We start from the raw sequence: 16925 nt of genomic DNA, 5'->3' as shown, positions 1-16925 counted from the left end.
CCATATCTTTCACTTGCTGTTTATCAGGCAATAGTCACCATTCTCTACTCTATATTATCTAAACAGAAACATATGTGTATCAGCTAACTGAATTAACTACTAATTGACTAACTGACAAACTGAATTAACTACTAATCCATTTCACTACCTACACTGGGGCACTTCTAGAAAATTTTGTGGTGGTTTTAAACTTGAATTTATTTAGATTGGCAATGACAGGAACATTAAAAGTTTTTAAATGTAAATTCACAGTAAAATCGGGATACAATTTTGTTTCACATTTTCTATAATTTTCGCAACGTTCATAAAATAAAACAAACATTGCTTTGCAAGAGAAAGTCTGCCAGGAAGCCTATATGCTTTTGTATAAAATCTGAGAATGTGGTAGGACAACCTTCAATGCCCAGTTGATTCTGTTTTCATTTAAAACATGGGTTCCCGGGGGAATTACCATCCCCCAGTAGACGCTGGAGAGGTCTTCTAGAGACGACTAGAGGCCCCAGGAGACAGAACCAAGGCCGTGGAAGTGGGAATATATATTTATTTTAATTCCTCTGGCGTCTATAAGAGGACATTCTAGCAATTTTCTCCCCCCCGTCAATGAGAAATTTTAGCCTGAGAGACCTGTGCTTAAAAACAATGAAATCACATACAATTTTTGATTTCCTCATGTTTCTTTCAATATCAATACACTTATTATTTAAATTCATAAATTTTTTTTTTTCAATCTTCGGTTGACTTTACAACATTTTATCTGCTTGGAGCATCAAAAATAGCCATAATTTATTATTTAATAAACCTAACTAACTAATCATCGCAATACTTCACCGCAGGGTAGACTAGGCAAAAGGAAAAGAATACCACACCACTCGGACTTTGCAAATATTCTTCGTCTCTGCTATATTTCCATATCTCTTCATACGTGTCCGTCGATTATTCAGACTCCTGACCTTTTCTGACTTTTTTGTCATTTATTTTTTTAAAAATTTGATGACTATATGTAATATTTTATACTGAGAATACAATAGTTTGCTTGAAATATACAAACATTTTTTCTGGAAACCATAATATATTTTGTTTGTAAAATGAAAAAAAAAAAAGTGACATAAATAATTTGCCAGAGACAATTAAAAATAATAACTAATGGTTCAGTTATAAAATTTGTCTTTTTATATTTTCTTTGGACAAAAACAATAAATGTACAAAGGCGTCGATATAACCAGTTGGTAGAATAATTGGGTAAAATTCATATTACGATCATATTGATGAAATGAATTTATATGTAATACCAAATCGTACAAATTTGAAGAACCTTAAAACTCAAATGTAAATTGTAATTTTATTAACCTTTTTGTTATAGCGGTGTAAATTTAGATGTGTCTAGTGGTAAAACCCATTGCAACGCATCTTGAAGTCTCTTGGATCTATATTCTTTATCCTCTGCAAAAGGAATAAAAAAAATATCATTTAATAATAATAATAATAATTTTGGATGATTTATATAGCGTCATTTTTGTAAAATACTACCTCAAGGGCGCTTATACAGAATGGATTACGATATGGAAATGATAATGATAAAAAATATATATTAAAGTAAAACATCATCAATCCGCTGAGTCTGAAGGGGGGAAAGTGGAGCTGCCGTATTATTGCGCCTTCTTCTCGGTCTTCTTGGGCTGCAGCATGGCCAATATGTTGGGCAGGACGCCTCCCTAGGCGATGGTAGCGCCGGAGAGCAGCTTGTTGAGCTCATTTCATTGTGGATATTGAACTTCAGATGGCCGGACTTGGCACGACTAGATCAATCAGTACATAACAGATTTTATGTTCTGATTGATTTTGTTGTGCAAAGTCTTTTTTGGCCGTCCTCTTTCTGTTTTCTCTTTTGCCAAATATACTATATTAGTCATTTTGCCGTAATCCATTCACTCCACATGCCATACCACCTTAGAGAACTTTTCCTAATCTTTTCAATTATCTATTTATTGATTTGGCGTTTAATTTGTAGAACTCCATTTTAATTTATCTATTAATTGTTAAATCAAACACATATTTTTTGAGTCTACTAAGTTGTGTTTCATTGTTAAAAAACATATAATAATTACTACTGAGACATTTTCAAACGAATTGACATGTATTTGAAAATGCCATAACTAGGGGAAACAATGGTCACAATATTCATTTTTATGTGTTTTTTTATCAATACAATATAACTTAGTAGATTAATAAAAATCTGTGTTTCATTTAACAAATATATCAATTTAGAATTATCCCTAGTTCAGCCTTACGTTTCTTTCTAATATCTTCATTTTTAATTCTTGTCCTACAATTATTTTCCACACATTTGTCTTGAAGGAATGCATTTCAACGGCATTCACTATGCTTTACCCCTTCCTTTGCCAATTTCACTTTCAATTTCACTTTGTCCGCCTCCGTAGTGTAATGGTCAGCACGCTCGGCTACCGTTCTGGAGATCCCGGGTTCGATTCCCAAGGGGGGTAAAATAAATGTAAGTGATTTTTTCACTGTCATATTTATTTAATATTACCCTGGACTGGTACCTGAAGCGGAGGGCTGATCACCTTTCCTTCATGTGTAAACGATCAAGATAACACTGCGTTTATATGACGCAGTGCCCTATGCACCATTGGGGTGCGGATAAGGGTTTTATTTTATATTATTGCCAATTTCATGTTTCGCTTCCATACATTAGTACCAGCACTCTGTTGTGAAATGCCAGTTTAGCTTCCATGGACATTTTTTTATTTGCAATCACTATTCAAAGCACCGTTTATTCTATTTTCTGCATTCACCTTTCCCTCAACTTTTTTATATTTAATTTGAAAAGAATTCTAAATAATACCACATTACTTATGGGATGACCTAGTTTTTTTTTATTAATTGAACTTGAGGACAAGAAAAATAAATTTAAAAAAGAGACTTACCTGTTTTTCTACAAAACTCTTTGATAGCGTAATCGTACTGTTTTCTTTTTGGCCTCCCATATACAAAGTGAGATGTGGACGGAATTCCTTTTTCTTTTTCCTAAATGTTTGATTAAATGGATTTATGAAATCTACACAAAATTGCACATTATAACTCCAAAAAATTTATTTAAATGTAATCCAACTTTTTATTATGAATTATAGGAGGGCTGTTCAATTAATACGTAGGCAGATATCATAAAACAAAATGTACTTTATTTAGAATTTACATGTCTGGGTCTCCTTCAAATTAGTCGCTGTTTCCAAAAGTGGAAACACTGTTTGGATAAGTGTGTGCTTTGGGGAAGTGACTGTCTTGAAGGTGACTCAGACATATAACTTCTAAATAAAGAACATTTTGTTTTATGACGTCAGTCTACATGTTAATTGAACAGCCCAAGTACGTACAAATTAAATTATTAAATAAAATTTGGTAAAAATATTCCATAAGTCAGTAAGCAGACCAGATATCGAAAGAGGGTGTCTTGCAATTGATGCAAAAACACCGGGAGCTCATAACGTCTTTGGATACATAATTGGATGCCATATCCAGGGTATTACCTACTCTGAACAGTAATCTAAGAAAAATCAATTGGACGGGAGGTTAGTAGTAGGAAGGAGGATGTCATGGTTGCTGAACATCAAGAACTGGACGAGTCTCGAAGTGAAGTAGCTGTCTTATTTCACTTGGGACAGAGACTAGTACGGGGTCATTACTTCCAAGAAGTAAGTATCTATTTAGAAAAATGAGAAAATTCTTCCTCTGGGTGAAGAGAAAGAGCTTCCTTTTTTGTCTCTTTCTCTCTCTGTCTTGCTTGTTTTTCCTTTCCCCCTCTTTTTTTCCTCTTTCTCTCTCTAATATATTCTACATTGGTCAATAGATGGAAGAAATAGAGAATAGCAAATACTGAATCTACACTTTACACTACAAGCATACACTTAAGCGTTTCACTTTTGTCGTCTGTCTAGGACAATTTGATTTACCGCGCCTAAAATAGCCCATTTTATGTGCTATAAACAGCCCATTTTACTCGCATAAGTTAGGTAGTTCAACTTACCTGGTTCCAAATATTTCTCCAGGATATTTTCTGTTCCCTTCTATCCCCTCGTTTAGCTTTCGGGTTGTAGAGACTCGTGTCATGGAGCATGTCATATTGCACATATTTCGGTTGCTCGATTCTGACATTACCATAAAATGTCTTCTGACTATAACTCTTCATTGCCATTTTGTCACCTCGGATATTTAAAAATGTTTTTGAAACAATATTTACAAAATTAATACGAGGAATTATGTTTGCATTTGCAACTGGAATTTTTGCTACTATTAAATTATTGACAACTAATTTTGACAGAAAATATAAATTCCCGTACTTGCATAATATGAATGGAATTATTTTAAAATCAAGAAAACATAAATTATAAAACACCTAACGCATACTAACGATTGGGATGAATTTAGTACTTAATATTTTATAATTTAAAATTGAACAATTAAAACCTATAATTTTTTTATAAATTGGCCTTTTACACCACAATTTCACCCTGCATACCTTCTCGCGTACAAAAACATATTCGCTTTTAATGATTTCTGGTTTGCAGATTTATATCAGCGTGTTATTTAACACGCTAGTAGTAATAATACCTGTATGATTTTTAACCCCATTTCTCTTTTTCAAATGTTTTTTTTAGTTTTTTTTTGAATTACATATATTATTTAGTAAGTGTAAAATATATGGAGATATTAAATGAAAATGCGTTATTTTTCCATCTCGTTTTCACGCAGAATTCACGAGGAGAATACCTATTTACTTTAAAATGAATCTGCTTTTTTCATTAAACAATTGTTTTTCGATGCAGTGGGTGTTTGTTTTTTCTTGTTGGCATGTCTTCCATATACCCAAATATTGATACTTGCGTTACGTACATAGTAAGTTTGATTTATTATATGTTGGTTTGTCAATAAGCGTCGCTAAATACACGATAAAATATCTTAATAATTGATGACAAGTGTAAGAACTAGGTACTATGAGAATTAAAGGCAATGTGCCACATTAAAGTAAATGTTTTGGGTCTTTGCATGAAAAAATATTCATATTTATCCTATGATCAGATTAGGTACAGAACTTTTGAAGGATGAAATATGAATCAAAAGAAAATCATGTAGCTGATATGAACTGTAAATGTGATCAGTTATAAAACTACTTGAGAACTAAAAAAAACTGAAAAAATCAATTCATAAAACAATAATTTTTCACCGTTGCTTTCTTTATTCCCGCTAAAACAATCAAATCAAACATCTCACCCCCTAGCCTACCCTCTCAGTTATTACAACACTCACCCCTTTCCATGCCTAAATTATTTATTATGAGAACATCTGAAGTTCTCGAAACTAGTGCTTACTTTAATAAAGTAAAAAAATAGTCGTGTTTTATTTTTATATTTTAAGCTGATATGAGCGTTAAAACCGAATAACGGCATCTACATAAAACATCACAGACTTCCACGAATTTTTCATTATATGAGCAATATTACATAAAATAACTATTTGCTCAGAAATTTGCATTCCAACTTCTAAGAAAAATGATAATTAAATTTGTTTAAGTGCCTACAGCTTGTTCAATAATTTTATGCGAAATACCAAAATTTTCGTGGTAGTGCGTTCAATTTATATGCTTCATTAAATCACATACTGCTCTATTCTACACCACTGATTAAGAAATATTATCAATAGGTACATATAACTAATAACACAACTATCTCAGTTATGTATGTAACGTATCTTTGATAAGTACTCGTATCATATTGAAATTTTAACGCAATTTTTAGTAAAGATATTCATTATATCTCGTTTAAAAGTTATTTTCCACCAAGAATGATCAGAAATATGATCTCAGGAAATGATTTCAGGAATAAAAGTTAGCAAACAATTTTTCTTTTTCATATCTACAGAGTTTTCCTATTTATATTTATTTTCATGGATTTTTTTAACATAACTTATCATTGCGTTCAATATTGCGTTTATATAGATTTTAAGAGTGTTTTACAGTAAAAAAATGTTATTTTAAATGAATAATGGTAGGATACAGGGTGTTAGGATCTTGTTAATACCTTTTTTGTATACACTTTTTTATGGTCAATTTTTTAACAGAAACACTGAACACCGCCAATATATAATCAGAATGTGTTATACACATGTGTTAAACGCATTATTTCCTTGGATATATTTTTATCTAACTTATGTTTGTAAATTATTGTAAACATGAATATTTTATTATTTTATATGTACGTTTGTATGTAGTAGGGAATATTTAAAATTTACGTGTCATTACGTTATTTACGTAACAATCTACGTATTAGTATTTTATTCGTCCTAAATAAGGCTTCAAAAATCAAACACATTTCGCATTGACGTATATACATATTTACATTTTATTATTAATTATAGAGATAGAAGTAAAAGTACAGTTAAATATTTACAAACATTTAATATATAAATAATAGAAAAGTGGAAAAAAGGGTAAGAAATTGTAGAACAAAGAAATAACAATATTGTATAAAAAGTAAATAGAAAAAGATGATAAAAATAAAGATTATAATTATTATTTAATTATTTTTAGAAATACAATTCAACTATCAACTTCTATATTTATTTCTAGAGATAATTTGTCCTTGTTTAAAATTTGTGCATGAAATACAAGGGTTAACTCTCATATTTAAAAAAATATATACGAATATTAATATCACCAATAAAAATATCTGGGCAGTTGGCTTTACCAGTGGGACCACTCTTAAGAAAGCTTAGTAAGGAAGAATCTGGTTCTTCAGAATGCGAGACATCCTTAGTAATACAGACTTCAATTTGGGTATTAGAGCTATACGATTGAGGGCTTCTCTATGATGTTGAAACTCGAAAATTTGACACTGAACTCTCACTAAAGCTACCTCGATGAAGAGGGAATAAATATACATAATATAATACGATAGAAGAATCCTCTAAATATCACGAGTTGACAGAATTTGCAACATGATAATGTATCAATTTTTGTGAATAAGACATAAGAAAAGAAGGAGAAATTATAGACAGTTAAAAGCAAAGAAATCTAGAATAATAAGGCCGTTTTAAAAGAGGAAAGATACATAAAACAATACATATTAAATAACAACGGAAAGTCGAAGGTGAAGGCAGTATAGGATGAAGATATATGAACTTGAGAGGGTTGATCCACTGTTGTACTAAGTCTTTGTTTGGGGCGACTGCAGACAAAGTAAGAATTGTCATGATGGTTGCCAACCCTCAGCGTGAGGCACAATGAAAATAATAATTAATAGAAACAGACACCACCTATACAAATAATATTATATACAATAAATTTTAAAATCACGAAGTGTTATTGATCATTTTATTTGTAAGAATTGTAGTATTCTCAAAGGGAAAATTTAAGCAAGAGTACAAGCGACAATCTTGGAGATTATTGGGAAGGATTTGGCAAGGGCGGCGGCTGATCTTCCAGCAAAACAGACCGTTAAGTCAACTTGGAGGGTTGAAAGGCTTGAGATAAGGGCGGTTGCTTCCATAGTCTGAAAAAAAATCACAATTTAATCCAAATTAATGTAAAAAAATGGTTATAAACATCAAGCTTACGGTAGCGTTGAAATACACGGGTAATCTGGATTTTGTGACTGCAATAACAGATCTTAAAATAAAATATCTAACAGCTATGTATTGCTTAATTTTCCGTTTTATAAGGCACATGTTTTTATTTATCAATTAAAATTTTAGTCAAAGTATAAGAGACCATATTTTGATATATTGTTTACACTATAAAAACTTGGTACAGTATTTTTTATAATTATTTTACTGTACTAGGTATAATATTATTACAATTATTGTTGAATAGCCCTAATAGGTACTACTAAGCTGTAAAACTAGTTTAAAAAAAAGGGTTTAATTTGAATCATTTATGTTTCTTATTACAAAATGTAAATATCAAAAACCTCAAATCGAAATATGAGTTTCGAAAGTCCCAAATATGAAAATCTGCTCATTTTTAATTATTGTGATAATGAAATACCCCATAATACATTTTTTTTAATAATATGTAAAACTCATAGTCGTTTTGTGAATTTCCCTTAATCGAGAGATTTTTTTTCCATTTTGGGTGTTTTAGAAATTTGGAAAAAAAATAGAAATTTCGTTTCAGGATTTTTCAGATATTGTGTACTCACATTGACCGAAATGACAAGGGCTTGTTCCGCTACTTTGATCCCTGTTTGGCTGACGACGCTCATCGTGCAAAGAGATTGACCGATGTCCACGGCGGTGGAATTCTTTCCAGGACATTGAGTTTGGATGTCTCCTTGTAGATCCCCCATAATAGTGGCAATATTCTGCGTTGCTTCAAGGATCGAACCAACAACTTCGGCGGCCTTCTGGATCCTCTCAGTCACACAACCAGTCAGCCTCTCGAGGGTCTCATTATTCAGGGTGTCCAAATCCGATTTCTGTTCCTTAAAATAATAAAAAAATATAAGTGTCCATGGAAGTCAAGCTAGCGGTTCACAACGGCGTGCTGGTACAAACACTAATGTATGGAAGCAAAACATGGAACTGACATAGGAAGCATGAAAGCAGAGTGAACGCTGTTGAAATGCGCTCCCTCAGACGAATGCGTGGAAAATCATTGTATGACAGAATTAAAAACGAAGATATAAGAAAGGAATGATGGGCTGAACGAGGAATAATTAAAAATATTAGGAAGAGTTCTTTACGGTGTTATGGACATGTGGAGCGAATGGATAACGAGAGAATGACTAAGAAAATATATATGGCGAATGTGAGAGGGAAAACAAAACGAGGACGACCGAAAAAGACTTCATCAGAGATCAATCAGAACCTAAAATCTGGCGGCGTCAAAAGTCTGCGTAATTGGAGGGCATGTATGACTAGATGTATGGATGTGAAGGAGGCGAGGAATGTATGTCAGGACAGAAGAGTGTGGTGTTCCATCCTCTCTGCCTACCTCTGCGGGGAAACGGCGTGATGGTAGTAGTAGTAAAATAATAATAGCAATACATGTAAAGTAAAATGTAAATATATAAATATGATAAAATGGTAATTATATATTTAAATATATTAATTCGCCGTATTAGTATTGCCGGCCAACGTCTGGTCGGAATTAGATGTTTTATTTGGAGAAATAATATAACTTTGTTTTTTTGATCCACTCACTTTATAAACCAATAATTAGTTTCGGCAACAATTTGTTGCCCTCTTCAGGGTTTGTTTTATAACTGACCCTGACAAACCATGAAGAAGGCAACAGGTTGTTGCTGAAACTAGTTGGTTTATAAAAATAAAACTGAGTGGATAAAAAAACAAAGTTATTTTATTTCTCAAAATAATATATTACAATGATCCACAAAGTAAGTGCTTTAAATATTAAAAAAGGAACTAGATGTAGCTATCTGAACTAATTAACTAAAAATCCCTTTCACTGCCTACACTGGAGTACTTCTAGAAAATCTGGTGGCGGTTTTACAAACTTGTATTTATTTAGATTGGCAGTGACAGGGACATTGAAAACATTTAAATTTTAATTTACAATAAAATCGAGATACCATTTTGTTTCACATTTTTACTACTTGGCAGTTAAAAAAACGATTAAAACTTTTCCCAACCCGATGTATTTGTAGAGAAAGATGTGGTTTCTTAATTTTTGGTTGACATACTTTTCTTTATCATTATTGACATAGTTTAAGAATTGTTTGATTGTAAGCTTTGTAAGATTATTCCAAAACAAAGACGAAAAAGTGTTAAGGTAAATACAGACAGCTAGAAGTGAGCGATGTTGATTATTTATCTTAGTTGCTTACTCGTATCCACGTGTATATAGCATTAACATCACGTACGTCATAATTCATATGAGTTTATTATGCGTAGAAAAGATTACGATAAAAATCTGCTTACTTAAGCATCGCAAAAATATGGTTTTAAAGTCTTATCACGTGGAATGTGAATGCAATATAAATTATATGCGTGTAATGCGAGTGAAATTTTGCTATTGTGAATCAATATATCAAATATCGTACTTTTACATTGATTACATATTTCTTTCAACATTTTGAGTATGTCCAAATACTTGTTCACAAAATCTGGATTACCTCCAATTACAGGAGTTACTTTCCTATTATTTTTTGACATCTCATCAAAGATGAAGAAGAATATAAAAATAATAAGAATAAGAAAAAGTTTAAAATAAGTTTCTGCGTAGTAAAAAGCTTCTTTTCATCTCACCAATAGATCGGCTGTCCAAACTTAATACACAGTAAGGGACATTTTTTTCCAGTACGTTTTTTTGCATTTTTGGACTAAGTAGAAGAATCTACTTAGTCGAAAAATGCACAAAAACGTACTAAAAAAATGTCCCTTACTGTGTTTTGAGTTTGGACAGCCGAGATATCTGTAGTGAAGTTCTATTGATTTAAGAACAATGTTTCAAAATTGGTTCATATATATAGAACTTCCGAGAATTTGAGTAGCGTGGTTTTCAATAATGAGTAGAATTGGTGAATGTTATACGTTATTTAAACTAGCCTATGACGGTCGTCAGCCCCGTAAATGCCCAGACTTCCATATTCTTCCTTCACCTTTGATGAGATGTCAAAAAATAATACATATTTCTTATTAAATATCAATTTTTAGGTCAAGGTGTTGTTATCTTTGAGCCCTTGGTTCGTTTTAAATACACTAACATATTCTCTTCTCATAAAAAGATGCTTCATCTCTGTTTAAACATCTTGATCATAAACATAGTGATCTTAAAAGAAAGTTATATTTTAGTTATATATATATATATATATATATATATATATATATATATATATATATATATATATATATATATATATATATATATATATATATATATATATATATATATATATATATATATATATATATATATATATATATATATATATATATATATATGTTTATATATATATATATATATATATATATATATATATATATATATATATATATATATATATATATATATATATATATATAATAATAATTATATAAACGCAGTGTTATCTTGATAGTTTTTTTACACATGAAGGAAAGGTGATCAGCCCTCCGCTTCAGGTACCAGTCTAGGGTAATATCAAATAAATATTACAGTGAAAAAATCACTTATTTAATCAATCATTTATTTTACCCTCCTTGGGAATTGAACCCGGGACCTCCAGAACGGTAGTCGTGCGTGCTGACCATTACACTACGGAGGCGGACAGTTCACAAAGTTAGTGCTTCAAATATAAATTATATAAAGTTTTCCTTTATTGTTTATTTTCCCACTGATAAAACAAACACGAAAGAGCTTTTTCTTACCCGTTTTTCAACCATTAATGTCCCAAAGTCAGTACTCTCAAATTAATTAAGCACGTTTCTCATACGGTCTTTTAAAATGACTTAAATCAAGTACATTAAAACCCGTGTCGTAAAATGATTAAAATGTTGGTATTTTCAAGTTTAATTTTAATGTTGAAACTACTGTAAAATGCATACTAGAGTTAATTGTAGAACTCCATTTTATTAATCTACTATGGTTTATACTTTATGCTTTAATAAATAATTTTTAAATATTACATAAACGATGTTGAAACGCGTAATATATACAATCTGAGATCAATCGGATTACTAGATTTATATTGAACGCTATCTATAAAAACTAATAAATAATTCGAAACGCATAATAAGCATTAGTGTTATTAAATATAGAATACCTAGGAATAAAAATGTTAAAAGTAGTAAGCGTTATCCATAAAAAATCTGCAAAGAATTCAATACCCGTGGATAATAGGGAAATAATTTCAAAACCATAAAATAAGCACGAATGTTTGCCTTCAATTAAAAATAATTATCGACAATAAGGAATTGTGTATTTTTTTATCAATAAGATTATGTTAACAATTACATCGGTAGTGAAATAAGTAAAGAAAAAATATATATAATAAAAATATCTCTAAGATATTTTGATATTTTGTACAATTATTTATTTTGTATTCTGCGATATTTGTTACTATAACATTTGTAATATTTGTCAATTTTAATGATATGTTATATTTTTACATCAAGCTGATGAATTTTTGAATACTGACTGATTTAAATATATAATGTTTTACAGTATTAAAACTATGAAATTTTATTAGGTTTTATAATTATTTTCTATGTTAAACGATTTGGCGGGTAAGTCTTTATTTTTTTAGTCAAACCCTTATCCGCACCCGATGGTGCATAGGGCACTGTATCATATAAACGCAATTTTATCTTGATCGTTAACACATGAAAAAAAGATGATCGCCTTTTCGCTTCAGGTACTAGTCCAGGGCAATATTGAATAAATATTAGAGTGAAAAAATCACTTATATTTATTTGCCCCCGCCCCCCCTGGGAATCGAACCCGGGACCTCCAGTACGTAAGCCGAGCGTGCTGACCAATTACACTATGGTGACGGACTCATTTTTAATACCCAATAATTTCGTATATATTCAAAAACAAATGTAAATGCGATGTAGAATTGCTAGAATACTAGGAAATAACTGTTGGCGATAACTGTTATCTGCTAGTAGTGCAACCGCAGAATGTAATAAAATATTTATGGACTTAAATGTATTATTAAGGTACCAATCCTTTTCTACTCATATCTTTTAACATCACGAATTTAGGATTTTTAGTAAAAAGATAAAAAAAAGAGAGAGCGTGAAAATACTCAAACCCTCAAACATGTTTCACAAGAAAACCAAATTCAATTGCAAAGGTAGCACAAAAAAGAATCCTTTAGATTAAAGTTAGAAAGCGCCACAAAATGTAATTTTACTACATTCGAGTCTCCTGTGGGAAACTGATGGTGCCTGAATAGGTGTGCCGAAAAGAGATCGAATGATTATTTATGAACTACAGAATCTAAACTACATATAAACAGAATACGCACATAAACCTAACATAAGGGAATAAATAAGGGAAATCTTCGGTCATAATTTCTAAAATTCAGAGGTAAAGAAAACTTTAGACTAGCCGTTTGTCGATAATTTTATGATGAATTATTTTTTTAATTATTAGGAATATTACTTAAGAAGGATATTTTTTTTAACAAAAAAAAATCTGGTTGTTCTAATGTTGGAGAGGAATAAAAAGAGTACTATTACTACCATCACGCCGTTTCTCCGTAAGGGTAGGTAGAGGTGGATAGAATGCCAAACTTTTCTGTTCTGACATACACTCCCAGCTTCCTTCACATCTTTACATCTTGTCATACATACACTCCGATTACGCAGACTTTTGACACCACCAGATTTTACGTTCTGATTGATCTAATCATGCCAAGTCATTTTCGGCCGTCCTCGTTCTGTTCTTCCGCTCACATTCGCCAAATATACGTTTTTAATCATTCTCTCGCTATCCATTCGATCCACATGTCCATACCACCTTAAAAAACTCTTCTTAATATTTTCAATTAACCCTAGTTTATATTATTTTTTGACATCTCATCAAAGATGAAGAAGAATATGGAAGTCTGGGCATTTACAGGGCTGACGACCATCATCGGCTGGTTTAAGTGATCACTTTACACACGTGTAACATTCACCAATTCTACCCATTATTGACAACCACACTACTCAAATTCTTGGAAGTTCTTTGGAGATAATCCAGATTTTGTGAACAAGTATTTGGACACACTCAAAATGTTTTAACCCTAGTTTAGATTTACATTCTTGCATTCTTCATTTGCATTGAGTAAATATTAAATAATCATATTTTCATCACTAGCACAGTCGGAAATGAAAGCAAAATCAGAATTATGTAAAAAATTGTGGTTATATTCATTTTAATATAAAACTTTTGAATTGTTAGCAATATCTTTGCAAACTGCAGTAATGAGCATGGAGGAAACAAGTTTTTTTTATAGAAAATTAGCTTGAGCTGCCGCAGTCAGTATCAATACAAAAACAAAAAAAAAATTGGTATTGAAACCGATAATGACATCAACAGCATTAGCGTCAAACTCTCTTGTTTATCCGAAATAAAAAATAGATTAAATAAGATAATGCTATCTGGCTATATATTAGAATGCTACGCATTTCATGGACTGATATGGTCAGCAACGCAAATGTGCTCCAAAGATCAAGGAGAGAGTTGCTGACTAAAATTAAGGTCCAGAAGGTGTCGTATCCGGGACACGTGCTAAAAGGAGAGAAGTACGAGGTATTGCATCTAATCATAAAAGGGAAAATAGAGGGTCGACGAGGTGTGGGCTGAAGACAGATCTCTTGGCTCCGGAAAGATATTTGACGAGGATCAGGACAGTCGAGGTACTGTTTAGAGCTGCCCGAGACAAGGACGATTACTCTCAAGTGAAAGTTGACGTCAGGAGGACCTGACATGATACGCACACAAGAAGATAAATATATATATATAAATATAAAATATTATTTTTTGACATCTCATCAAAGATGAAAAAGAATATGGAAGTCTGGGCATTTACGGGGCTGACGACCGTCATAGGCTGGTTGAAGTGATCACATTACACAGGTGTAGCATTCACCAATTCTACCCATGATTGACAACTGGACTACTCAAATTCTTGGAAGTTCTTTATTTCGCATAATCCAAGATCCAATTTCGAAACATTGTGCTTAAATCACTAAAACTTCACTAGATACATCTATTGTGAGATGAAAGAAGCTTTTTATTAAGCAGAAACTCTTTCAATTGTATTTAAAGTCCGAATCCTGGATTATAATCACATACACGAGAAACGCCAGAAAATATCAGTTTCATTTTATCACCTTTTATCTTATAATTTTAACAGTTAATTTATTTACAACATTTTTAATGGGTCCAAATATTTGGACACACTCTAAATATTGTAAATATAAATATGTTTATTATACTAACGAAGAGTCACTGAGATGTTCGCGAGGACTAACAAGTGAAAGAACATAAATTTAATATGTTGGCTTATTTAATTTTTTTATTTTATTCAAATAGCATTTTAATGAAAAGTTACCATCATCCTAATGTAAAATATCAATTCACTTACTTGTGTGCATTCCACAACTTTATTCATAGATCCGCCAGCCCTCTGCACTTCGATGATCACGCTCGCCTGAATGGCCCCCATTGTCCTATCCATCTCGGCTTGAGCGTCCTGGATCCTGGCTTGAGTGTTCTCTTGGAGCTGCTGCACCATCTCGGATGCTGCAGACGTTCCTTTGGCCATTTCCTGGTCAGCAAATGCTACCAATTTCTTGATTTCTGCATCCGCCTTTGTCTGGATGTCCATGAGTGTGGGGATTCCGGGAAGCTCCATTGCCTGAAATATTGTATCAATATTATTATTGTGTATTTATTAAAAAAAATTAATGGAAATTATATACGAAAATATTTTTTTCTATTAAGTGCTATTTAATTAGTTGTCATTGGTGTTTAAATTCAAGTTCAAGTAAAGTATTACAATCGAAAAAACACTTTAATATGTAAGGATTGGAAGGTATTTAATTGTATATACATATATATATATATATATATATATATATATATATATATATATATATATATATATATATATATATATATATATATATATATATATATATATATATATATATATATATATATATATATATATATATATATATATATATATATATATATATATATATATATTTAATAATTAATTTTAAATATTTATAAGCATCTGTCACTAAAATATCCACAAAATTATTTAAAAATAAAAAAAAAACAGTCAAAAAACGTAATTGTAGAGTATTTTTTCAAACTGGCTTTATGATTGATTTTATGATTTTTCACCCCTTTAGTGCAATTCACCAAATAATCAATTAAATATTACCAATTATCATTATTTGAATTTTTGTAGAAATGATTGACGGTAAAAAAAAACAAAACTTGAAAATCATGAATGTATTTGAATTAGTTGATATTTAGTTTAGACTTTTATTCTCTTATACTTATATTATATATTAAGCACGTGATGATAATGAAAATAATAACGATCACATTTTCATCACTGGTATGATAATAATGCAAAATTTAAAAACAAATGGTTACTAAGTTTATTTTAATATTATACTTCAATTGTCAGCAATATCTTTCTTACGTTGCAAATTGCAGCAATGAGCGCGAAGAAGAAAAGAACTTTGTTATCCATGATGCGTTCTGTGTGAATATCTAGAACAGTCTACGTAGTAAAAAAAACGTGCTTATATTTATATACGCGCTATCTGTTTGTGTCGTCAAAATAAATCTACGTGTAAACAGGTGTTAATTCAAATTAAAGTAAATATGTGATGAAATATATAAATGAATGGAGTTTAAAAGATTCTAAGGTCGTATCTTCTACATTTAAGTATGTATTATTTAATACGTCTGGTAATAATTTTTATAATATATTATAACGAAAAAATGGTTGGAAGCTAAATTTCATAACCATCTTAATTATATAAAACAGATCAGAAGATCTCGGCCTTTAAACAATTTACAACACAGCATTATATGTTTATAATTTTTGGGTAGTTTTTCTAAACTTTCATTATGAGAAACAAGATCATGTTATGACAACTTTATTCATTTTCCCATGTATTATATTTAATACGTTTGGTGATAATTTTGATATTGTGACGGAAATTTTTTTAATAGCAAAATTTAAAGAGCATCTTAATTAAATAAGACAGATCAGAAGAGCTCAGCCTCTAAACAAATTACTGTCAATACAGCATTATTAGTTTTGATTCTTGGGTTGTTTTTCTAAACTTTAATTTTGAGAAACAAAATCATGTTATGACAATTTTCTACATATAACCATGTTTCATTTAATATGTCTGGTAATAAATTTGATATTGTAAGGGAAAAATAA

General features: G+C 30.9%; 2 protein-coding genes across 2 annotated transcripts; both read right to left on the bottom strand.

Moving 5' to 3' along the window:
- Positions 1-1147: 1147 nt before the first annotated feature.
- On the bottom strand, positions 1148-4379 carry LOC148301091 (uncharacterized). The gene is made up of 3 exons (XM_088273834.1): positions 4043-4379; positions 2946-3045; positions 1148-1440 (listed from the first exon to the last, which is right to left on the bottom strand). The coding sequence occupies exons 1-3, from the start codon at positions 4208-4210 to the stop codon at positions 1355-1357; spliced, it is 354 nt and encodes a 117-aa protein (XP_088129960.1). The 5' UTR covers positions 4211-4379; the 3' UTR covers positions 1148-1354.
- Positions 4380-7370: 2991 nt separating this feature from the next.
- LOC148301090 (uncharacterized) lies at positions 7371-16248 on the bottom strand. The gene is made up of 4 exons (XM_088273831.1): positions 16170-16248; positions 15093-15365; positions 8211-8492; positions 7371-7562 (listed from the first exon to the last, which is right to left on the bottom strand). The coding sequence occupies exons 1-4, from the start codon at positions 16218-16220 to the stop codon at positions 7422-7424; spliced, it is 747 nt and encodes a 248-aa protein (XP_088129957.1). The 5' UTR covers positions 16221-16248; the 3' UTR covers positions 7371-7421.
- Positions 16249-16925: the final 677 nt, after the last annotated feature.

Source organism: Brachycentrus maculatus, unplaced genomic scaffold, assembly GCF_059751285.1.
Source record: "Brachycentrus maculatus isolate JH-2025_06_01 unplaced genomic scaffold, ASM5975128v1 h1tg000612l, whole genome shotgun sequence".
NCBI classification, from domain to species: domain Eukaryota; kingdom Metazoa; phylum Arthropoda; class Insecta; order Trichoptera; family Brachycentridae; genus Brachycentrus; species Brachycentrus maculatus.
This window is presented reverse-complemented; position numbering and strand designations above follow the sequence as displayed.

Coding starts and splice junctions, on each gene's coding strand:
- LOC148301091 (XM_088273834.1), bottom strand. CDS start 4,210: ATGGCAATGAAGAGTTATAGTCAGAAGACATTTTATGGTAATGTCAGA. Junction 3,046..4,042: donor GGAGAAATATTTGGAACCAG/GTAAGTTGAACT, acceptor TCAAACATTTAG/GAAAAAGAAAAAGGAATTCC. Junction 1,441..2,945: donor AGAGTTTTGTAGAAAAACAG/GTAAGTCTCTTT, acceptor TTCCTTTTGCAG/AGGATAAAGAATATAGATCC.
- LOC148301090 (XM_088273831.1), bottom strand. CDS start 16,220: ATGGATAACAAAGTTCTTTTCTTCTTCGCGCTCATTGCTGCAATTTGC. Junction 8,493..15,092: donor AAGTTGTGGAATGCACACAA/GTAAGTGAATTG, acceptor TATTATTTTAAG/GAACAGAAATCGGATTTGGA. Junction 7,563..8,210: donor CCCTTGTCATTTCGGTCAAT/GTGAGTACACAA, acceptor ATTTTTTTTCAG/ACTATGGAAGCAACCGCCCT.